This window comes from Agelaius phoeniceus, chromosome 9 (assembly GCF_051311805.1).
Source record: "Agelaius phoeniceus isolate bAgePho1 chromosome 9, bAgePho1.hap1, whole genome shotgun sequence".
NCBI classification, from domain to species: Eukaryota; Metazoa; Chordata; class Aves; order Passeriformes; family Icteridae; genus Agelaius; species Agelaius phoeniceus.
The window spans coordinates 15,234,711-15,260,088 of record NC_135273.1 but is presented as its reverse complement, the minus strand read 5'-3'; the positions used below and the strand labels follow the sequence as shown (position 1 = coordinate 15,260,088).

Below are 25,378 nucleotides of genomic sequence, written 5' to 3'. Positions count from 1 at the left end.
GGAAATAGAGGGCCAATGAAGCACCTTGGATTTCCTGTGATTTTATGGTTTGATTGATGCAGGATTTTGTAGATGTTGTTAACCTAAAATATGTGGATGTTGAGGAAGCATGGGGAGTCAGCTCCCAATTCCATCAGCTTCCAATTTTTTCCTTTGATTTCTTTAAAAAATAATTTTAAGCAAATATTCTTATGCCACTCTGCATCTCTAAGATAGGAATAGTCAATTCCTTGCCTTTGAAAAATATTTTGAGACATGTTAGTAAAAAGTGCTATGTAAGAGCTTTGCATTATTATTGTAATTTTAGAGATAATGAATGGCATCCTACAAAATAACTCAGTGTTACATGGAGTACTAAATATTTTCTAACTTCTTGACTTTGAATTGCTGTTCAGTTTCTAAGCTTAGACTGATGCTTTGTTTGAAACCTCTTTGAAATAATTTCTATCTGTTTAAGCAATTTCTATTTTGCTGCAGAAACAGCACAATAATTGCATTATAGTGAGTATGACTGCTTGTCAAATGCAAACCCCAGACTTTCATCTCCTTACAACTTTGTGCTAATGCTGTTCAACTATCCATCAGTTAGATGACTTCCTGTCACACAAATGGCAGCTGACAAGTCTGCCTATCAGTTCTGTTCCTACAAATTTGCAAGTTTAGGAAACCAGGTTCAGTTTTAGGCATTATTTTAAGAGAATAAATAATCTAATGAATTTTTTTTTTAAATATCTTTTGGGTTGCACAGTTTTATTTTCATTGCTTGAATGGCAGTTCACAAGTTCTCTGAATTCTTGACACAGTGTTGACTGAAGCCCTCCTGAATAATAACATCAGGTACCCTTGTGAGCATCAGCAAGAGCAGACTTTTCCCATAAACACATGAGAGACATTTGGAGATATGCTACACATAAGAGTCACTACTCCAGATTTTGGGTGCTTACTCCACCAACTCCACAAAGGAGAGTTATTCTCATTGCAGAAATCTCTCCTCTCCTCTGCTCATTTCTCCTTAGGCTGGAGTGATTGCACTCAGTAAATGTTTGTGCAGTTCCTGTTGTACTACCAATCCAAAATTAAAATCTCATATTGGTTCTGCAATACTCAGATGAATTGCACTGTGAGATAAATTTTCTTGTGTTCTCAAGCATTTTATAATTCTAAAGGGAAACATTCAATAACATGCTTTTGCCTGTTTTCCAATGATAGCCAAGTCTTAATCAGATTTCAGTTTAACACCTTTGGAAAGTAGATGAAAGACAAGCTGAATGCTTAGACTTAAAAGAGGAAAACAAGAGGTTATGACATAATTTTTCATTAAGAACATTTGCAATTAAATTTTGTGCACGCAGATTTAATTATGAAATCCTTAGTGCATGTAATGAACAAGCTTTAGTCACATTAAGGATGAACTGCCCTCAAAAAAAAATCAATCTCCATCTCTGTAAAAAGCATTGTAATATTTATAAGAACTGTGAAATAGTCAAAGGATTTATATGTGCTGGTAAAAGAAACAATAAATGTTCATAATCACAGTTTTGTACATTAAGATGTGCATCAAAAGCAAAGAAGAATATTTAAATCTGTGGTAGTTTGATTGACAGGTTTATCTGCTGTTGCTGCACTGGATTAATAATATGTAACATTGTATTTTGATTACGCTTTTTTTTAAATCCAAAGATGACTAAAATCTTCCTTTTTGGGACTTAAGGGGAAGAAAGAAAGAAAGAGATTTAACATCTGCAAATGGATCTGTAGGATCTAGTTGAAAAACAGAGGACATTGATAAAAAAATTGTAATTATTATTTTATAAAGAACACTAATAGACCCCATAATAGAAATAAAAGATTCTATTTTGTTTATGTTTGAAGCAACATTGCTTTAACTTTATTCTGCAAACTTTTCTTATAATGCAGCAAAAATGCTCTCTTTGAAAACAGCAAAATTCAACAGGAACTTAACTCTTTTAATGTCCTTGTTATTTATTCCTTCTAGGGGTAAGAATATTGGACATGACATAGATTTTTTGATAACCAATCCAGGACCAAGAGAAGATGATGAACTTCTGCATAAAGTTATTGACTTATGGAAAAAGCAGGTATGAACTAAAGAGCACTTGGCCAAAAAGACATGTTCTAACTCCACTGAATTAAGCCTATATAGCTCTTAAAGAATGTCATACACCTTGTTACAACTGACTGCAGTATTTTGGAGCAGGATCTTGCTCTATTTGATTACTAACCATCATGATCTAGGTGCGTCCTGTAGCTCTGAATGCTAAAGTTGAAGGATATATCAGAATTGTGCACATACATTCTGTAATATCTTACTCTAAGAATATGCAGCTGGTCAGAGGTGAGAAGTCAAGCTAGGTAGAGTTTTGAGTGTTGGAGAAAATTGTTCTTTTACTTAAAAAAAACTGTCTACTTGTTTAATTTCTCCTTGAGGTGGGAGTAGGTTTTCCCAGGGGAAGCTGCTCCAGGGAGATCCAGCTGTAAGTGTAGAAATACAGAAAAATTGACACAGATTTCCATGATGTCTGTGTTCGGAAAAATGCACACATCTTCAAGGTCCCTTCCAATCCAAAGTGCTAGACAATTCTGTCATTTCTTAGGGGAGTTGCTCATCTAAGGGATGGATTTTTGGTTGTTTTGTTGGGGATTTTTTGCTCTTTTTTTTTTTTTTCTTTCTGTTCAGCTCTTCAGTTTCCAGCAGCTTTAAAGTTGGAGGTGTCTCATTTAAAACAGGTGCAGGTAGCTAAAATATTCCTGGGTCAGAAAAATACAGTATGTTGAGAAAAAGAAACTTTTGTTTTTCTTCTACTTTTCTAGCCAGCTGAGATATTTTTCAACATTTACTACCAATACTATTCAAAGAAATAGACTACATTTCAACAAGTAAAAGGCCAGCACCCTGAGGTGAATCATCAAGTACCTCACTGCTAAGTCAAGTCAGCTTTCAGTGCTGACAGGCTGCAGAGGATGCTTTTGAATTGATTCTTGAGCTGTGTACTTCAATTAATGTATAATGGGTTAACACATGAAAGATTAAAAACACCCAACTACACAGAAGCTTATGTGACTGTATATTTCAAGGTGGTCAAAATCTTTCAGCTGACTTTGATGGAAGGGCCTCAAACTTGTTTTTTTTTTTTTCTGGTAAAATGCAACATTAGCTGAATTCCTCTTCTTCCGGTTGATTTTTGGTCTTTAAAGTGTTAAAAAACTATTATTAATTTTTTAGGTTTTTCTCATTCCTCTGTGGAAGCTGTATGTGTTGGAGTAGATTGATAGCAGGTAATATTTAGACTACTCAAAAGCAATGAAGCCATGGCAATTAATGAGTGCTGAGGAAATACTCTATTTTTATCAATCATTTTATTATTAATGTATAGGTCCTTTCACAGTTATTATATTCCCTTTACTATGAGAAACATTGCCTTTCTTCTTAGAATGGGTCTTTTCCCTTCTTATACACACTTGAATCTCTAGGAAACCAGGTATGGGTCCTCCAAAAATCGTGCTTGTTATAATAGAGCAGACTGGAAAAGTGACAACAGACCAAGGCTAGAGCCTGCCCTGAGTGCAGCCTTTCATTCTTTCTTTTCCACTTACATTACTGAGAAAAATGGCTGTGATCTGAGAAGTCTGACAAGTACTAAAGTTTTTCAGTTCGATTTGAGCTGTTTTCATTAAAAGGAATTGAAAGAAAAGAAAATTAAAATAAATTGTTCTTACTGGTTTTCTTGTTAAGGGGGCTATTTGGCAGAAAGGAGAGCAGGCAGAGTATGGGAGGTCAAGGGTGGCTGGGAGTTTGATAAAAAGATTAAGATTCCTCTAGAAATCCCAGCATGTAGAGCATATCAGAAGAACAATGGTCATGGAGACCAAACCCAGAGAAGCTGGGTATAGTTTAAACCTATGGACAATGATTTCCTGTGTTCTGTTTGTCCTCCAGACATTTCATGGTTTATACTAGTTACACTACCTCTCTGCTGTGGCATTTGTAATATACAGGCTTTTACTGGCACTACTGAAAAAACAAGCTGCCAGCAAAATCAAAATGCAAAAAAGTAAGAAAGGATTTATACACCTCTTGCCTTTTTATTATCTTTGATTTCCAAGGGAGAGGGGAGGATACAAAGAAAACCCCAAATAAAGCACTTTGTAACTTTTTGCAGTAGTCTGCATCACAGCTTGCCACTTTTGTGCTGCTCCTTCTAAGCCCAAATTAATTGATGTACATCACGGAGGTCGTGATGTTGGCCTCCTTTTGGCAGCTATGAGTGAAGGATTCCACAATGTTTAACTTCCAAATTATGGACCACAGCTTTAAATAGTTTAAAGGTTTAGTGTTAACTAAACTCAAAAGTTTAGTGTTACAAGATCCTTCCATTGAAAGCTGCTGAAAATGAAATGGCTAAATCAGCACCATTATGGTCTTTGATCCAGCATCACCAGGGATAAACGGGTTGGGGAACAGAGAACACAAAGTCTTCAAAGTAGAGTGGCAAAATGGAAAAGCTGTGATGCAGTACACAGGTTATGGTCTTAATGGTTCCAAAAAGCCTCATAAAGAAAGGAAGAAATTGCTTCTGTGGGCTAGAGCTTGGGAGTCTGTGGGCAAACAGGCTGAGCCATCTGTGTCCATGTAGCTTCATTCACATACTGTGAAAAAATGCTTTCATTTTTTGCTGAAAACCTGTATAGCTATATTTAGCACTGTTCCTGTTATATACATACTTTCAACAATGGAAGAGATGCTGTTACTACAGGCACTCCTGCACTCTTCGGTTTTTCCCTTTATATTCATGTAAATATAATGCTGTTGTTTTTCTTTTGGCTTTAAGAAAATGAGTGATGGAGATGCCTGCCTGTGCTTACCTATTTTAATATATTACTTGTCTGGTTTAAACTCTAGTATTCACTCTTGATGAGGTGATCAGGAAGGGGAAGGTTTGATATCCCGTTAAAGAGTATGGCGAGGAGCAAGTAATATTTTTTCTTTTGCTGGAAACAGATTTTTGGAAACAGGGTTCACAGGAAAGCCACACATTCATTACTAAGTGACAGCTGGATTTTTGCCAGCAACAAAACCTGTTTCTAAGACAAGATACAGACATTATTAAGAAGCCAGGGGAAAGAACCTTTAGTTTCAGATGAAAGAGTGCATAAGGATGCTGAGCTCCTTTGGGAACACATATTGTCTCAGCTTTCTTCACAATTCGTTATGAATTTTTTTCGTTCATTCTGACTCAGATGAGGAAATTCTTACCTAAAATAGATTATTGCAAGGTGGTTAGAGCCCTAAACATGAGAGATCTTGGCTTAAATTTCTTTAGAGAGAGTACAGGGCTGAATCTGATTATCCTGCTTGTGAGGTTATTGTATAAAGTAAGCAGAAGTGTTCCATTTCCTGCTGTGTTCTAAGTGAAGATCTGGCATTTCTTAAGACATGTGATCTTTCTGGTGTGTATTGTATAGCTGTGTGTGCATGAGTAGGTACATGTAACTCTCTGTCTGTCTGTCTGTCTCTTTCTCTTGCTCAGCAGTGGAAATGCCCATGGCATAGAGAGGTAAGCACCTACACTGATGGATTCCATGCTGATCTGTCCATTGCTGTCAAAGTCAGGCTGCTCCAGACATGCTCAGAAACAGATCATTCCGACACACAGGGAACTTCAAGATGAAAAAGTGACCAAGGCAGCTGCAGGATTATGCAGCAGCTGCCAAGTTTTACACTGCTGATCAAACCTTTGATGCTATTTTCTAGTGACTTCTTATCCTAAAAGGCCTGACTTCTCCCAGGCATCAGTTCCTTTAACTCTTCTACTTTATAGAATTCCATCTGTCTCATCTAGGTTGAGATTTTTCCAAATGAACATGCTACATCCTATTTTAGATTAGATATAGGAATTTTACTGAAAAAAAAAGAATTCCAGTTTCACTTTATTAAACTATCTCAGAAGAAAATTTATAGCAACAACGTATACGTTTCAGAAGAACATATTGGATTACATTTTCAGATGATATAAAATGATCCTACTTAGCTTTAGCAGAATTAATCCAGCTAGCAACAATTATGAATAGTGACAACATGTAACACTAAATATGGAATAAGATTCCATTTAATTAAAAATGACTGAGAATGCTAGTGACCATATTTGATTGATTTTTCAGTAATTGATTTAATATTTTTCTAAAAAGTCATACTTTTCCTCAATTTGAACATGGATTTACTCCAATATCAATGCTATTGATGTGCCAGCACTCAGCATATTTAAGTAAAAGTGTGCAGTCATTCTAAAAATGGAAAATTGTTGAGAGTCTTCACATAACTGTTCTAAAAAATACATTTAGTTTTGATGGTGTTGTAAATTTGAGAAATTAAAATGCCCACACTGTAAAACTTGATTGTGTAAACAGGACCTACAGCACTCTATGGTGTACAGATCAATCTGAAATGTTCAAGGAACTGCAGATTCCCTGACTCAGAGTAATGAGAAGGATGCAGCTCTGCAGCCAGCAGTGGCCAGAACTTCATACAATCTTCAAAGCTGACTGCCCCTTCAGGCAATGCTTTTTCCAAGTGTACCTAAGTGCATTTCACCTTTGCTTTGTGGGGTGTTGGTGATGTCCACTGTCTAATTATACTAGGTTAATTGGAAATGCTATCCCAATGCATATGATCTAGGCTTTGGCTCCTATTAATGATGATACCCTGACTTCTGGTATATATTGTGTAGTGTCCCAAATCTCCAAGAGCCAAAAAGAAAAATGAAGCAAAAAATGAGAAAATACTGCTAAGTAGCTAACAGGTTTTTACCGAAAATGGGAAGAATATTGATGCTTAATCAAAGCATGAATTCATCAATTATTGGTCAGTGATGAATGATATTAAAATTGTTTTTATTAGCATTAAAAGCAAGAAAATTAACTTGAAGGGAGTATAGCTTCATCAAAAAAAGCAGGAAAATAAGCAGTTATGCATTAACACTCAACAGCTGTTTTGAGTCTATATTTGGAAAGAGCAAGCATCAGTGCCTTGTGACATTGGGGTAAAATTAAGAAAAAAATGCTGTTTTAAAGATAGATGTTACAGAGCACCTGCTAAATTTAAGCATTTTCAAATCATCAGACTGTGAAACTAGTAATACAAGAGCAGAAGCTACATAAGGAGTTTTCTCATATCAGGTTATAATAAATCTTCATAATCAAGAAAAATTCCAAGCAAGTGAAAGAATGCCAATTCAAATAAAATAGTTATCATTAAAAAGGCTGGCTCATTGACCCATGAAAAGCCTATAACTGATTTCCAGTAGAATAATGGTATTGTTAATTTGGAGCTATCATCAACAAAAAGCTGGAGGCTAAAAATATAATAATACATATCAGAGTATCTTCATGGAAATCATATCTCATTAAGTGTTTTTGATATGCCTTTTCTTTGGGGGGGCAGAATTATAGTTCTGAGTGATAAAGATAATTTTATTACTGTAAAGAATTCTCTAAGGCATTTAAGATATTGGCATGTAAAGTTACCACACCTGCACTAAATAAAAGAAATAATAATCAAATTCTGCTTTTAATACTGAAGTATTCTTCCAAAAAATCAGTTCTTTGTTACCTGGGACATTAAGAGTCTTATCTGGAGACCCTTTGTCCTGGTCCTGGTCCAGATCAGAGGGAAGGGGCATGGCCAGACCCTAATGTTATTCAATACCACTTTCCATCATTGCCGGGGTGGGGGAAAGGGACTTTGTCTCTTCTTAGAAGAAGGATTTTCCTTCCAGTGGGAGAAAGTGTGGTGGTTGAAATGGTCTAGTGTTTTACATGCAAATAATTTCTTTGTCTTATACCTTTTGTTATTAGTAGTGCTGCTGGTACTGTTTGTTGTCTTACCTCATTGCTGTTTCCAGGAAATTGTTCTTATCTCAGCCCATGATCTTTGCCTTTTGTGTTTTCAGTTGGGGAGGAGGAAGCAAGAGGAGTGGTTTTATCTGGGCTACTGAATGGGAGAATACCATTCCTAAACTACAACTGACAGCCATCAAATAAAACCACTTATAGACACTCTCAGTTCAATTGTGCAATTTAAAAAAGCCCCTAGTCCAGAAGAAGAGAATGTGTAAACTTTTGAGTGATTTTAAAACAGAAACAAAGAAGTGGTCCAAGGACCTAAAGAAGTGGGCATTCCCTCTGAGCAAAAGACATGGGCAGGGATCTTCCATCTCTCTGGAGACTCCAGACCTTGTCACAAGGAAATCTCATGCAGTAGTTATGGTCCAAATGGAATCTTCCACTTTGGAATGCCTCAGCAAGACTGTGCACTGGACTAATAATATTTTTCTAGATGTCTGCCACATAGGAACACATCAATTCTTACTCAGAAATTTCTGTTGACATTAACTAGAAAAAGGCTAAGGAGAAAAGGAGGGAGGGGAAGAATTGCAAATTCTATCACTTTAGTACAGGGCAGGACCTCACTACTATCAGATATCAACCAGTGCAGATTTCCCTCAAATATTTTTCCAAAGTCTGAAGCTGTTTCATGTCTCTCCTTAGCCCAGATTTGCCCTGGCACAGTTCCTTGTTTACTGAAGTTACATTTCACATGAATTTTTAAGACAACTCTCTAGAAACTCTGGAATGACAGTAAAACCAGTTCAGCAATTCAGTGTGAACAATATCTTCTCTTCAGGGCTTACTCCTTTATTGTGATATCATTGAGTCAACATTTGTAAAGGAACAGCTGCCAAGCAGAAGAGTTGATGCTATGGATCATTTTCAGAAGTGTTTTGCAATTTTAAAATTATATCAGCCAAGAGTAGACAACAGCACTTGCAACACATCAAAACAATTGGAAATGGCAGAAGTCAAAGACTGGAAGGCAATCCGTGTGGATCTGGTGATAACCCCCTTTGAGCAATATTCATATGCTCTGTTAGGCTGGACAGGCTCCAGGGTAAGTAACCACAGCACTGTATGTTTTCTTAGCATTGCAAACACATTTTTCTTGTTGCAGGACTATTCAGAGTTCATGTATTAAAAAAAAAAATATTCCTGATGTCCACACATCACATTTCATGTTGTCATCCACCCCTGGTCATGGGTTGGAGCTGATGAATTCATTACTAACATTTATGGATGTCTCTCTAGGAGAGTTAAGCTCTATTTTCCTTGAAGCTTAGTGTTTAGGTTTATGAAGTGGAGAGCTAGGTTTTTGGTCAGTTGTGTTGTCTTTTACATCATGATGCTGTTAACAAGCAATTTAAATGGTTACTGAGTAGAGATGATTTGGAAAGCGTCACATAATTACAGGAAATTAAACATTTGAGGAAGAGATACTCTGAATTGGAACTTAATTTGTTTTGTAGGAAATTGAAAGCAATTTGATATCTTTCTTTTTGGATTAGATCAAATGTTTTGTTTCAGTTGCATTTTAATTGACTCCTTTAAATTGTAAAAAACTGGAAAAAAATTAAAATTAGACATTTGTTTTGAACCAGAATAAAATATATTTTGATTTATGTTTTAATAAGAAAGCTTGAAATGATAGCTACTTTCTCAATAGACACTAGTTAGCTGGCATAATATAAAATAGTACACTATTTTCAAAACAAAAAAATTCTACCTAATGAAAACTCAAAACTCAAATGACTAATCTCTCTCCAGACAGAATTATTTTTTGATCTGTTCTACTTTCTTGCCTTCTGATGTTAATTTTTTAGGGAGTGTTTACATGGTACAATGGAGAGCTTCTGAGCCTGCTCTGAATTATCTTTTTGATGTGCTGGAAGCAGTACTGGTGCCTTGCCACTCTGTTCTACTCAGGTTAATTGGAAGCAGGATGTTTTAGACCAGGCCAAATGTTGAAATTGATGTGTTCTCCTGCTGAGTTTGAGTTACTTCACTCACTTTTTTGAGATAACAAAATGTATTTATTTGGACTTTGGATTAAGTTCTGCAGACTTTGGGGTCCTTTCTTATCGTGGAAGTGTTTGGCAACTTAAAAGCTCTTCTCTCGAGTCTGTAGATAGGAGTCTACACAAAAACACACAGTGTGAGGCCCTTTGGATGAGTAGGCAATGACTTCATTTTTCTCTGCCTCACTGAACTCCTACTCCCTGTTGGGCTAATTCACCAACAGACTGTGGGAGCCCATCACAGCTTTACTTTCTTATACAGAGCCCAACTGCTGTCACAGTAACTGACTGCAATGATGGACGGATGCAAATGTTTGGATACCTTATCCAAACATTTCCCTTCACATGATTGATTTTATCAGACTATATTCCTTTAATAGAAGTAATTTTTGGTCCTTAGTTTATTATTTGGTTTGGTGTTAGAAGGTGCAAAAGATAAGAATTTTGGTTTGTGCATGTGTTTGATGTTTGCTTTTTTTTTGACAGCAATTTGGACGTGACTTGCGGAGGTATGCTACACATGAAAGGAAGATGATATTGGATAACCATGGATTATATGACAGGAGGAAGGTACTGTTAATTCTCAGAAATAAAGCTAATGTGTTTTTATTTCCAAGTGCATTTCCAGTTAATTTTTTATATTCAAGTATATAGAATATTTTAGCTTGATTATCCATTTGTTGGTAAATAGTTCCACCTTCACATGATTTAGTTTCACTGGAACAGCCTGATTAAATCTGAACAAGTAAGTCTGGAAATCCTTCTTTTTTTTTTTTTTTTGGCAATTGTGAGTTAATTCCTGAAATGTAACAAGAAACATGAATTAGGCATTTGTGTTTGGTAGGAATTGTGCAGCCTTCACAGAGAGAACACATAGTTTGAGAACAAACTATCTGCGAGTATTTGAAAAAGGCACTTCTCTGCCTCTCTGTCTCAGAAGGAGAGATAATTTCTGTGTCCCCAACACACTTTCATCTCATATTGGTCTGACATTGCAAAGGAAGAGGGGTAAGTGGTACAGGCTCAGTTAGAAGGAAGTTTTGAGGAAGTTTTTGCAGGGTATGACACTAAGTAAGGATTAGGGATCATCCTGCTTTTAAAGCCCTGCATTTAGAAGTCTGTGTGGAGCTCTCTTTAGTCAGGCTTGGCAGCCTGGGGAGTAATTGGTATAATTTCTGGTATAAAGGCTCTTGGCTGCAGTTATACTGATCTCTGCATTTATCTGGCTTACTGTCTGTATTTGTATTAGGCCATTTAAATAATAAGCAAAAATCAATACTGAAGATGCTTATTGATATCAATTTAGGGAAAGGCAAAGTACCACATCAAGATTTTACATTAATCTTTCCTATATATTCCTTATAGAATGGAGGCTGCTTTCAGCACCCCTGCTCACATGCAGTACTGTCTCATGGCTTCTTTCTGAGATGCAGGAGTGATCTAAGCCATCACTCCATTTCAGCTGTCTCCATATGTGCTCATCAGGTCCAGATGCAGCTATAGCATCCTCAGTTCACATGGAAACCTGGGGAAATGATCAGACTAATTATCCATTTAGTCAGATATCCTGTCGCCAGCAATTGTCAATACTAGATGCTTCAGAAGAAAACATAAAATCAATAGTAGATAAATATGCTATGATGTGTCTAAAGAGGATGTTTCTTCACAAACCTAGGGATGATGTCAGTGTATTCCTGTCTGTCTTTTATATTTTGAAAGTATTCAAAATATAAAGGCTTTTCCTCAACATAATATGGCTGATGTTATTATCTGCACATTCATATCTGCTCTGTTCAATAGATTTTTGGGTGTAACAAAAAATGGCACTAGGGAAAACCAAAGAATTTTGGAGGAATGCCAGTGTTATTTTTTATATGCAGCAAAATTTGCCTGCTTGGTGTGTGAGTATGTATCCTTATATCTGCTGCTTTTACTCAGAGCTCTGAGACTTTCAGAGATGAAAAATGGACACAGTTCTTTCATGAACAACATCAATCAGTATTCTTTTTTCTTGACTATGTTTAGGCTCTATAAATGATATACCATTAAAATCTTTCTGGGGGAGGAAAAAAAAAGTGAGTTTCCATGTGTTTTTGACTAGATTAGCCAGGATGATTCACAGATAAATGATGAGTTTATCTTCACAGTATGCTCTAGGAAGATGTTCTTGTCATCCCAAATTTTCAAGTAAAGGGCTGAGGCAGAGAAAGATTGAAAGTCTTAAACATTCATTGATTGCAAAGGCCCTGCATTTGCGGTGTCCAGCCTTAAATTTCTCCTGTTGAGTATCTGCCTTGGAAATTTGAAAAATCCAAAGAAATGTGTATACCCATGTTGCGGTTCCCCAAACCATCAGCTGTAACTGTAATTTAGTCTCCAGACCTTCTACATGTCTGAGTCTCAATTTACATTTCCTCAGTTCCTCAGCTGGACTGCCCAAAACTGAAGAAATTGACCTAAAGAGAGGGCTGAGAAGAAAAAGTCAGAAAACTTTCCTTATTCCTTATCATAAGGCAGGAGTTCTTGACAAAGGCAAAGACAAACCAGCAAAACAAAAACCATACTGAATGAAACCCAAAACACCCAGACCAAATCTCCAGGGAAGATTTCAACTGTCTTGACCACAAAGTCCTTAATCTATGATTTCCATATATCGAGGCACATGGTTGGGTCAGCTGTCCCTTTCAGGGAGGGACTTTGCTTTCAAATCTGTCATCATCCCCCCCTTGTTCCCCAATATCTAGGTCTGCCATTTCTCATTTAATTGCAAACACAGCTAGTTTACTTCCAAAATCTGTTTTCTGCTGCAAACCACAGATGCAATGCAGATTTCGAACAGAAGAAGTTGTGTTAATATTTTGACACAGCAGAATACTGTTCTTATTTCTGCTGCAGTCTCAGAAATAGCTAAATTACATTAGCTGATATTTTCCACACAGAAAGAAACTTCTCAGGCAGATATGCAATATGAAAAATTTCAGACCAGGGAGCACTGAATTTATAATCTGCTTAACACAGATTCTTTTTTCAAGTACTGTTATTCTAACAAGAAGCAGGGAGATAACTCTCTGGCAAGTATATGAATATTTATAATCTAATGTGTTAAATTCAAATATATTTAAAAATATTTTTAACTTTACAATTTTGTATTAGGTTATTCCCACAAATGGCAGTTTGAACAAACCCCTTCCATACTGCTGCCCAGTGTGTACTAAGATCAGAAATGTGCAGAATACAGCAGTGGTGTCTGTCTGTGAAATTTGATGGCCCATAGTCGAAGAGGAGATGTTGGCAGTAAATTGTGTGGCTGCCAAGGTTGATTCATTTTTAGGGTCATCAGAGTAGTTAGCTTAAAATAAGTGATAAAAATAATCTAATTTTGCACAAGGGAACATATGCCCAAATTGTAAAATGTTTAGGGTTGGTTTGTTAGTTATTTTTTACATTAAACTATGAAGAGCAGAGAATCTACTTTATTATAATCCTTGTTCTTTTCTTTTAAAATTGCTTGACTCGTAGGGAACAATAAAAACGTGGGTATTTTATCTGTACTGCCTCATAAAATTGGATTGGAACATGAAAATTTGTATTTCATAAGTGTATTTCTCTTTTTGAGATGAAATCTTCCTTTCTTAAAGCTAAAAAAAATCAAGAAGCAGATATCCCTTGTGCAAGCCGCTCAAGATCCCTCAACACAAGCTTAATTAGGGTTAATTAGGCACCAAATGTGAAAACTGAAATACATCTTTTCCATATTTCTGTCCTGGTCTGCTGAAGAGAGGTCATCTTAAGTCACTGGCTCTGTCCAGGCAGGCAAACCTTCATGCACAGCTCTGATCTGGGTAGAGAGAGCTCTGGGTAGAATTTGGGAGCTGGACCAAATCCTTTTTGCTTCATTCTTTTTCTTTTATTAGTCTGTGTGTGCATACAGAAAAAGGTATAGGAAGATCAGGAAGTGTCAACCTATTCCTTGATCCTGCAGAAGACCAAGTTCTTTCCTTAAAAAACACTTGCCTGTCATCATTTAAGATTTTTCAAGTCATTATAAGAAGTTAATAAACCATGCTATAGCAGATATTATTTGCTCTTATTTAATTTCTATTTGGTGGAATGTAACTGTACTTGTAAGAGAATGTTATTCATTACAAAAGAAAACAATTTCCTGATTTGCTCGACATTTCAATATATAATTCAGTATACTTTATACTTCTGTATTAATATTTATCAGCTGTTTGGCCCAGATGCTTGCACTGTGGCCCACTGTTGAAACGTGATGGATGTCAGAGAATCCCAGATTCCAGTGTTCAAAGGGCTGCAGCAGGAGAGAGTCCTGCTTACTTTAATGTATTTCCAGAGGGATTCTGCCAGGAATTGGGAGCATTAACACAGCAGTTAGGAATCAATTACATAGCTTTGCAGATGGGAACAAAAGGAAGAGAAATTTTCTCCAGGGACTTGTTACAAAGTTACACTGTGAAATTATTCCTCAGCCTTGATTTTTATTTCTTTCTAGTGTGAATCTTTTTCATATATTGTTGGTTTTGGAAGACAGTGTGCAATTATCAAACTAATGATTTTTTCAGTTCTGTAATAAGAAGAGCATTTTATAGATCTTCCTTTCTTAGGAAAATTGTGACAAAAAAATTGAAAATTTGCTCCCAATTATCTGTCAGCCTCTTTTAGATAAAAAGATGAGTGTATGTCCAAATCTGTGTGTCTGTAGAACTGTGCACTAAAGGTATGGAAATTAGCACTGGTATATTCCAACCTGAGGTATGTAGTTCCTGTGATTTACACCAGCTGGAGGTCAAACATCCCCACTCTTACAGAATAGAGTTCACTGATCAGTCACAAGGAAGAAAGAAAAGTTGTACATTCCCCATGTCTTATGGTACTATTGCTGCTACAAATGGCATGACATTTTTATGAATGGGCAAATAAAATTCTCATTGTAAAACTTTCCCTATTAATGAGTGAACAATATGCTCTATAAGAAAAATAGAGATGATTTTGCAAAAAAAAAAAACCCAAACCACTTTTCCTGTGTGAAGCATAAGTCAGGTCAGCTGAACAGTAGGCTCTTTCTTGGAAAAATTAAGGTCCTTAGTCTGTAAACTAGGACATCAACAGTTGCCTTGACACTCCTCTGTGTTGGATTAGGAGGCAATTATCCCTTAACCCACAATGAAATTTTTTGTGTGCAATGTCCATTGTCTCTGGACTAGTGGTGTGCGTACTAGGGCATTGTTGGCAAGTTTTGACGACATCCTGACAGCTTTTTACCTGGGTGAAATAGAGAGAGATCTCGTGGATCCAGCTGTTTCATGTCAGGATGGCATGTGGAACAGTTTCATAGCTGGATTGGAGCCATGTAGAAAGTGTCTCTCTCCTGCATTTTATACACCACTCACTTATGGAAATTCTCAAACCAAGTGTGAGATCGGAGGATTGAATTAGTCTTGTAAATTCTGATTCATAACTTGTATAAACCCATTTATTTTCATAATATTCCAGAAAATCCCTTTCAAGTCCAATTATTACTTTATGCAGCTCATGGCAGCAAAGAGAAGTGATGTAAATAATTAGCATTGCTTATTTTTGTGAAAGAATAGATGGAGTTCTTGGGGTATAATAGATTAATTGAATTATTTGCATATGAATGTTCTTGCACTGACATTGTAGGTTGATTTTTTTTGTAAGAGAAGGATCATGAGCTCAGTGTTATTTTGAAGAGTCATTGAGGCAGAAAGCAGTTATTAATTTTATGTCCCATGTAAATTTAAGATGGGAAATAGGTCCCTTAATGTTTTCTATTAGAGAAATATTGGAAAAAATATGACACTATTCAGATGACTGATTGATGATTGATGACAATTTTGCATTTAAAAAACCTTGTATGAATTTGAATGGCGTGAAATGTTATTTAGTTGTTGAATAACAAGCGAGGTGGTTTATATAACTGTTCTGAATAACAAACTCACAAGATGCTCAGAAAACTTCATAATGGGACCCAGCCTTTCAAGCCATTTAGTGCTGTGCAGTTATACTGAATATAGTAAGATTCTGTGATCCCAGATTTTTTAAGAGAGAGTTTACTTTTTCTTGGGCAACCATAATAAGCATGAAAGGGGAAATTTATCCTGGGATTTCTTTCCCACTGTGAAGCTCACATGCCCTCAATTGTCACCATCAGTATTGCAGTGTCCTTTACCATTTGCCTGCAGAGTGAATTCCTATCTACAAAAAACCTGACTGACTCTTCAGGCAGGGCTTGTCCTGCCTGCCTTAGCAGGTATCTGTAAAGCCAAATAAAGGTGTTACCACAGCCCCAGTAAATGGCTGTTTTTATGGTAGCAATGCTCTGGTGAGCTGGCTTCAGGGTGTCTGAGTTCTGCTACTGCCCATGTTTTGCCCAAGTAGCTGCTTCACAGACAACCTCTGTGTTTGCAGCAGGCAGCCCTTCCAGCCATGCCTGGAAACATCCTTGAGCCTCTAGCCTCCCTCATAATATTCCAGTTTTTCTGTGGCTGAGTCTGCATCTGTGTTGAGACACTTATTTTAAAATGTGGCTTACCTGACAGTGACCATGCTGGTGCAAAAAGTCATTTCATGTGTTCCTGTGGTGGCTTGGCTCAGAGGACAGAAACTGCTCTGAGGAAGCCAGACTGATTGCAGGTGGTTGGGCGGTTATCTGCACTGCCAGAACTTTGTAAATATGTCTCCTAATAAAAAGCCAGCTTTGTTTTTCAAGCAGGTATTTTTTCCTTTCACTGCCCAACACGTTACTTCTTTAAAAAAAAAAAAAATTTATCATCAGGAAGAGCTGTCTATGATTTTTTTAACCTCATTTTATTACATGAAGTTGTGTAATATTCACAGTGTTTAATTGTGTATTCAGTAGTTGCAGTCTCTCAGTCAGTTTTTTGGTATCATCTGAGAAAATCTACTCTATACTACCTTTCATTGAAAAAGTTGCTTGCAGAAGTTTACTTGCACAGTTAAAGACACATTTTTTATGATTCTGTAAAACTGGAAGTTATAGTCTTATTTTGGCAGATGCTGCTCTAAAATTATAAAGTTATAATGGTGATATAATCAGCCTTGAGAACATCTTGATGAATTAAACATGCTGCAGCTGCAGAGTTTGCTTTAGACATCTGCAACAATGACTGGATTAAAGCTACAGTAAACACAAAGATCCAAAATTTATAATATTGATTTCCACTGTGCTCTCTACAACTACCTGAAAGGAAGTAGTAGCTCTGTGGGGCTTGGCCTCTTCTCCCAGGCAACAGGGACAGGACAAGAGGACACAGTCTCAAGCTGCATCAGAGGAGATTTAGATTGGACATCAGGAAGAATTTCTTCACAGAAAGGGAGATTGGGCATTGGAATGAGCTGCACAGGGAAGTGATGGAGTCACCATCCCTGGAGGTGTTTAAGGAAAGACTGGATGTGGCACTCAGTGCCATGGTCTGGTTCACAAGGTAGTGTTGGGTCATAGATTAGACTTGATGGTCTCAGAGGTCTTTTCCAACCTAATAGATTCTGTGATTCTAAGATTACTACAGTTAAACCCTGAGTGATTGTAAAGAGATGCACATACTTTAATTAATGTTTTAATTCTTCTCACTCTCACTCAGGTAAGTGGAAATTGCATATGTGATTTGGGTGATTTTTTCCTTTTGCACCTGGTGTATTTTTAAAAATTAAGAATTAAAATAATCTACTTTTCTTACCTCTTGGTAAGTTAAAAAATGATGATGCATTTTCTTATGTGCCTAAGTGTGCTTCTCCTTAGCATTTTAAATGTTTCTCATACAGCATATGATTGGTCATTTTTACAAAGTTTGCATGTAATTCATGTATATATTTAGCTAAATCTAATCTCTTTGCAATACCAAGCTTTACATCTAGCACAAAGATAAAAGTACCTAATTGTCATTTCCTATGCTTGGTGTGTTTTTTGAGCAGTTCAGTGAAACATGTATTGCTAATGAAAAGACATCTCTCAAAATGCATAAGTAGGTGCAGATCCTGAATATTTTGACTATACCTTTTTGCTCATTTTAATTTCTAGAGCAGTAGAGAACAAATAATTTTCAATTATGTTAATTCAGTAATTCAATCAGTATGCTGGGGTAAGTTATTGAATGGGGGGTAGGTTACTGAGTCTCATATTTTCGGTCAAAAGAAAAAAAGTAATTAATTTGAGAAGAAGCTAGGTAGAGAGGAAGCTGGAAAAGGAAGCAGCTGAGGACCAGAGAGGAAAATGGCATAGGAAGTGGGAGTCAGAAGGGGATGGTGGATGTACAAATTTGATAAGTACATGCAGAGTGGCTGGAAAAAGCAATGGGGAATGGAAAGGGTAGATTTAATTAACAGCTCCATTGTGGAAAGGAATCTAGGTTGGTTGAAGAGACAACTGAAAAGGACCACAAAAATAGAATGACAGGGAAGAGATGTAAGTGGAAGTTTGATGGACTGAAAAATAAATTAAATTCATCAGACTAATGCTCTAAGTTGGCAACAAGAAGTAGGTAAATGTTCTGCTGCCCCAAATAACTGAGTAAACCATGCATGTCTCACTTAACTCTGGGGATGGTGTGAGAGCAGCCTAGAGCTACATTAGAAATCTGAGAGCAGACATCAACAGCAGCATAGGGGAGTAGCAAACACAGGGAGCTAGAACAGATACAGATTATAAAAGCTCAGTTTCCTAAGACTGATTGATCCCACATTGGTCTGCAACTCAAGATTGTGTCAGTGCTGTCAGCAAATATTTGTTAGCCCTGTAGCACAGTACATTTCCTGCCTCGTGAACAAAGCCTAAGCATCTTACAGGATTTCAAGAAAGCAACATTTCTTTGAAGAAATGAAGTCTCTATGCATAAACATAGGAAAATTGAATTAAGGTCAAAATTCAATCCACCACATTTTGGGATTTCTTAAATTGCATGTCTTCGATTTTGCAATCCAAATAAAGTTCTTCTGTAGTGGTTTGTTTATAGTAATCCCATATGAATTACTCACAACTGAGTTTTGTTAAATCCAGGATTCTGCTTTTTTCTCATTTCATTCAGCCTTACAAAGCTTTATAAGGTAAAATACAAAAAACCCAACAGTATCTGACAAAGCTGCTGTAAATAGCACAGACTTAAAGTGAAATGTGTGTATAGCTAAAGTGAAAAAGGAAATAGTCCCTGAGAATATTTTTAAGGACTCTGTGGTAGTACAGAGATTGTCAGAGAACTGCAAGGACAATAAATTTTTGATCTGTTTTTGTATAAAACTGTGTGCTACTTAACTTGTTAAAATTTTTGCCTGTGCTGTCAGACAGGAAGTTCCAAGTTTCCTTTCACTTCATGTGCCCCAAACTAAAAACATTTTAGTCTGGATGGGGATGTATTGTGGAACGTTTTTAATTTTTAAAATTGTAGTGGGACATTGGAATGCATAACAGTGTAGTGCTTTGCAACAAAGTAACCACAGATCTGTCATTTTAAACAGACAATAGTTCCATTTAATGTACAATATGGTCTTGTTTACAAACTAAATTTTAGCAAGTTCTGTTAAGTCAACAGATAATGTTTTTTAATATTTTATTTTTCAAACTGTCAGTACTTCAGGACTGGTCTTTTTCTCTCTCCTTCTTCAAAACTACTTGGAGTAAGTTGATTGCATATAGAAAACATGAAGATATTTTGTTACACTATGTTATGATACAGCCTGGTAAGTGCCTAGAATATTCTAATATTAGCCTTATTATTCTATTTTATGTAATTAATTTATTTGTTACTGTTCAGAATTTAATATCAATAAGCCTCTAACAAGAGCTAGAGATGAGTTTAAGAGAAACATTCCAGTCTGGTATTTCTGATTAAAAGCACAGGACAAGTCCAATGGTAAGATGAAATGAGAATTTATGATTATGGTTTCTATTACATTCGAAAATTATTCATGCCCAGAATTATTGGAATAAATTCCACTGTATTATTTTGCATCAGTACCATTACATATGATTTTGCCTGAGGGTATCAAGTCAGTGGGTAGTGCTTGCAATACTGCTTTTTCAATCATGCTTTGTTATACTGTCATTTCAAAAAGTAATTCTTCTCCTCTCTGATTTATTTATCATCTTGTTTGTAGCTGGCTTAGGAACAGATTAGATTTTATTTTAAGGCCGGCATGCCGATGTGAATATTACTGCAGAAAATACCAGTTAAACCTTAAAATTACCTATGAGATAATTTATAGTCAGAGAAACTTCAGGTTATTGCTACTGAAAACTGTTATGATACTGTCAAATGAAAAATGCACTGTGTCTGCAAATGTTGTGGGATATTATTATTGAATTTGTAGACATACTTCACATTTCTAGCACAATTAGTACTTCATCATTTATGTTCTATAATTATAAATTTGTTTGTGCTGTTGGTAGTTTCATTCACAAACAGCTTAAATAGTAAAATGTCTAATTACAAGTAAAGTAAAAATCAACAATAGCCAGTCTTAAAAACAAACCTCTTCAAAAAAAACAAATGAAAAACATTGGGAAAAGCACAGAAGGAAAAATGCTTGAAAGGTGCTAGTCATGTTGTTTAGGAAAGTACTAGGGGACAGATTGTCAGATGTTGTAACTATCCACAAAGTATGAACAATGTGTGCTGACCATAATAAAGGCAAATTCTGATAGGTAATTACTGCACAGTTCCTTAGGGCTTGATTCTGTAATGTTTTTCTCATCAAGCAATGTTTCATGTTGAGAGTGTTTTCTGACAGAGTACTGGTTGAATGAGCTGCTGTCCCTCTCAGCAGATAGCAATATGAATATCAGGACCATGAAGAAATTTCATTTTTCCATGGTACTTTCCAGCAGTGTTCATACTATGCAAGACAATAATTGAGTACCATTATTTGAAAGCTCTTACATAATGACAGGATTGTATGCATTTTTATATGGAAATTGCTTTACTTAGCCTTTTTTTCTTCCTCTGTTTCCTCCCCATAAAATAATTTTGCTTGCTGTGAAGATTACTGAACACAGTGACTCTTGTTAGCACTTTGTCTACCTGATGATCAGCTGAAGGTTTTAGAGAAGTAGCCACTATTTTACAGAGCAGTGTTATGTTGTATTCCCATACTTTCACTGTCTGTTGAAGTCACTCAACCTCCTGTCAGTCAGTGCACTGCAGGAATTTATGGGTCTTCCATAAAGCTTTCTCTGCAGTTGCTTTACAAAATTCTGGGTCTGTAAGTGGTGTAAAATTGCAAAGCTATTTGTTATGCTGAGACTCAGAGCAGATTTATGTTTTCCACCAAAGATGTACCACATTCAATCTTGTAAAGTTAACAGTAGCATAGAGAAGGAAGAGAAAATTGCTGGCTTCCTGCTCAGTGTTTGCAGAGCCTGCTTTCACCTTGCTCAGGGCAGATCAGCAGAGAGGAATGGACTGGGCTGTGATGCTGTGATGCTGAAGGTAAGGCTGCCTGGCACAGCATGACAGACCTGAATGACAGCTGGAAATCCTGGTGCATGGGCTGCAACTGGTCATGGAGAGAGCAAAGAGATGCACCTTCATCTGTTAAAAAGAGATGGAATCATAGTGCCTGTGGCGTAACATTGGTATCACTAAATTCTGATACTGATGTCAATAATTTTTAAGTGTTGATGGTGGCTCTGGGCTCCTCTTAGTAATTTTAGTAAAAACCTCTCTCTGTTACCATATGTATTCCTTTTTGACATATAGCATATAAAACACAGCCCACTCTCCAGCTTAAGGTGATGCTCAGTGACTCAAGTTCCACATGGTAAGGGTAGAAAATAGCATAGAGCTAGGTATTTAGGGAAGATTTTAAAGAAATATGCTTGGGAGTGGATAGCTTTCACTCACATTATTTGCATTATTATAAGTCACTGAATAAATCAATATAAACCAAGTAATTATGCTTGTGTTTAGGTTAGTAAACTCAAATATAGACAAAACCACATGATAATTAAGTCAGCAAAATGCTTATTTTCCCTCAAATCAGTTCCTAGCTATTGTTATGAAGAGTCATTATGCGTTTTCTGATAGGTTTCCTCAGACCTTGTGGCTTATACTTTTTAGAGCTCCTATCTGCACCAGTTAACCAACAAATTCAGTCTGCAAAAAATCACTCTAGAAAGTGATTGCTTTTTGATAATGAGGAAGGTGGGAATCTCTTTTTGCAAGTAAACTACTACTGAACAGGGAATAATTGAAACACTCAAAGTTTGCAACATCCTTTTTCTCCCTTTCTTGCAGCTGTTCCTTTTGCTGAGTCACTTTCCAGGCACTTTCCTGCACCTTCCTCTCAGAAACACTAACCCACTTACCCATTCAGATGAAGATAAACTAGGTTAAGCTTTTTTTTCAACCTGCTGCAAGGCCCTAACTAAGTCTTAACTAAGGCCCTAATAAGTTTATCTAAAGTATTGCTCTATTCTAGGTGCCCTTGTTTGCTTTTTCACTGGCTGGTGGTTGGAGTAAATTTGTGTGGCTCTGTAAATTTTGGCTTGAGTAAAATGTTCTGAATCATTATATTAGATATTTTAGTCTGAGTTTGCATCTACCTGAATTCAGAAGTGTCTGAACTCAAATTCCACTGGAATTTTCTCTTCACTACTTTCTTCAGTTTTACCTCCCTGTCTTATTATGTGTGTTGGACTCATTCTCCATGTGGAAGTTGCTGAACTGCAGCAGCTCATCAGCATATTCAGTATGGTGAGAACTGTAGGCATGGAGAGGCCCTTGAGGAGGTCATTCAAGTCACTCATTCAATAACTCATCCATCCAGGTTTGGCTTTAGCCTTTTTCTACCCTGTTACTGACACCCTCCATTCTGTCCTCTCCTGCGTTTTTATTTTTGTTTGTTTTTTTTAACTTATTTTTAGAAAATGTTAGTAGCATCTACATATTTATGATTCCAGGATAAGCCTAATTAAATTTGATGGAGATCAAGGATATATACAACTCAAAGTGTTTATTCTGGGACTTGCAATAACTTAATTGTCAATAAATAGAATGTCCAATTAGTTGTGCCATGGAGTGAATTTGGATAATTTTTCATCAATCAGTCTGTATAATCTGATTACCTCTCTTCTGATTGACCTTTTTGGGAGAAGATGTAAGTCTGAACTAAAACTAACATATGCTCTGCCTGTCTGTCTTATCTTCTCTTGGGTTTTCCTGACTCAGTTGCTTTGACAGTGGTCCTTGTACTTGTCACATCCAAGGATTCTTAGACATCTGCCTTCAACGTATTCAATGGTTGGCTTTGGAACTCAAGTTTCTGTTTTAAAATTATGCTTCCCTTGCTAGGGGATGACTTTTTTATGACCTCTGTGTTTTCAAGTTTACTTTTTGTTGTGAGCTAATGGAGGTATTCAGGCTCGTGAGGCAGCTCAGGCTTCCCAGTGGGAAACAGCATTGAACTTGTATGATTTCTTAAGGCTTGTTTGCTAAAGTTCACCAAAAATTCAGGCAGCTCACTGTAGTAAAATGGAAGAGCCTTTGGGATGTCTTTAATTTTGCACTGAGACCTTCCTTTTCTTCTCACTGGATTTGTGTACTTTCAGGCACAGGCACCTTTAACTCTCAAAAATAGCAAGTAAATGCAATTATATAGGTAGAAAGCACTAGGTGGGTGCCTACACAATTTAGCTTTGCAAAATTTGACCAGTTGATGGAACAACATATTTATTGCTTTCTGGTCTCTTTGTTCTTTCTTTCTTTCTTTTCTTACCTTTCAGGCAGGCCTCATTTCTGTTTGTAAAGAATAATGTAGAGCAAACCCCAAAATTTTCTTGCAATTCCGATCATACAGTAAATGTAAATGTGACTACTTCAAGCTTCCAAATGTCTTTTTATTTCTTTTCTCCTCAGTATTTTGTGGATTAAAAGAAGTTGCTTGGGGCTATTGTCATGTATTACATTTAATATTCATATATCGAGAAAAAATGTTATGTACTACAGCTACTTGTTTAAAAATACTTTAACAATGGTTCCTATGGCATTCACAGAAATCCTCCCATAAAAGTGTGGGTTATTTGCACCTCTTCTGACTTGTTGGTTTTATTTCAGTATATGGTTATTTCAACATTTTCACAGATGAGAATAAATTTAATGCTCTTCCCATTTATTGTCAGAACCTTGCACTGAACTCGATGAAATAGGACCACTGAGGACAGAAGATAGCTGCAGTCAATCTAAGAATTGCAGGAAATGTTGAAACAAAAAGTGCATTGTTTTGTGGATATGTGATTGTACAGACTTCCTCGATGCAGTGCTCAGACTGTCTCACAAGCTGAATATTTTCAGCTTGGTATGCAGGAGTTTAGGTCAAAATAATCCAAAAGTCACAAAATAGTGAAATGTATACCCACACTGTCAGAGATACCTTATAAAAGGCTGATTTAGTAAACACAGCTTCTTCCTAAAGTTTCTGCAGTGCTGGTGTGACCCATGTGCCCTGGTGGTGCATCAATACCTGAACTGGAGAACTGGCCCAGGGGCAGAGAACAGGTGGGGTAACACTTGGGTCAGGTAAACACCCAGAACATTCCCACTGGCAATCATGGGACAGATATGATGCATTACCTAAGTTTCTGCCTTCACAATTCTTTCTGTAAGCCCCTTTTGTTAATTATTTTTTCAAGAATGCAAATGCTGTTTGAGCAAATGGGATCAGAGAAAAAGGGAGTGTGACCAATTTAATAGCTTTGTACTTTTAGTCTGATATGCCATTGAGGTATATTCTATCAGTTGTGGGTCTGACATTATGGTGCACTGCTTCACTGAATGCCATGGCCTTTCATATCTAAAGAAGCTGTTGCAAGGAAAGTAAGCAGCATAATCTTTTCATTTGTCCCAATTATCTTTAATTAAAAACTCTTCAATTGACTTAAGTGAGGACTTGTGAAGATGTCACTAAAGTGACAAATACATGTGTAAGAAATTTAAGGTGCATTGTGGTATCTTTGACCATGTCTGATTAAGCAAGTCCTGTTGCTATCATCATTCATCTACAACTGACTTTACCCATAAATCTTATTTTTAGAATGGACTCTGTCCAAGCACAATGAACAATTAAGTTCCAAGTTTGCAAATGACAATCTGTCCTCTTCTTTTCTGTTGTTCATTTATCATAGTCTTGCCTACGGCCACTGTAATAATTTGAGATGTAAAGTGATGGGGTTTAGACTGCTTGGTATTTATCATTCAGTGTACTGGTAGAACTACAAAGTTAGGTATGATCATATTGTTGTTATATCTCCACTTTATTAATTTTAAAAAGAAAAGGAAATATTAAGGTAATTAAACTGATGTGAATATGTATCACATGTTAAACAATATGAAAATCAGTGATAAAAGACAAAAATTAAATTTAAGATCCTTAAACATCTTGTGTAAGATTTTGCCATTTTAAAG

The 25,378-nt window shown here is 36.4% G+C and overlaps 1 protein-coding gene across 3 annotated transcripts in view; it reads left to right on the top strand.

Annotated features, from left to right (window-relative positions):
• Nucleotides 1-25,378, top strand: part of DNTT (DNA nucleotidylexotransferase) — a 140,661-nt gene that overhangs the window by 107,375 nt on the left and 7,908 nt on the right. For all 3 annotated transcript variants that reach the window (XM_077183041.1, XM_077183042.1, XM_054637628.2), the window contains 3 exons: nt 1,997-2,099; nt 8,702-8,965; nt 10,413-10,496. In XM_077183041.1, coding sequence (XP_077039156.1) covers nt 1,997-2,099; nt 8,702-8,965; nt 10,413-10,496 — 451 coding nt within the window. The remainder of the gene's footprint in view (nt 1-1,996; nt 2,100-8,701; nt 8,966-10,412; nt 10,497-25,378) is intronic.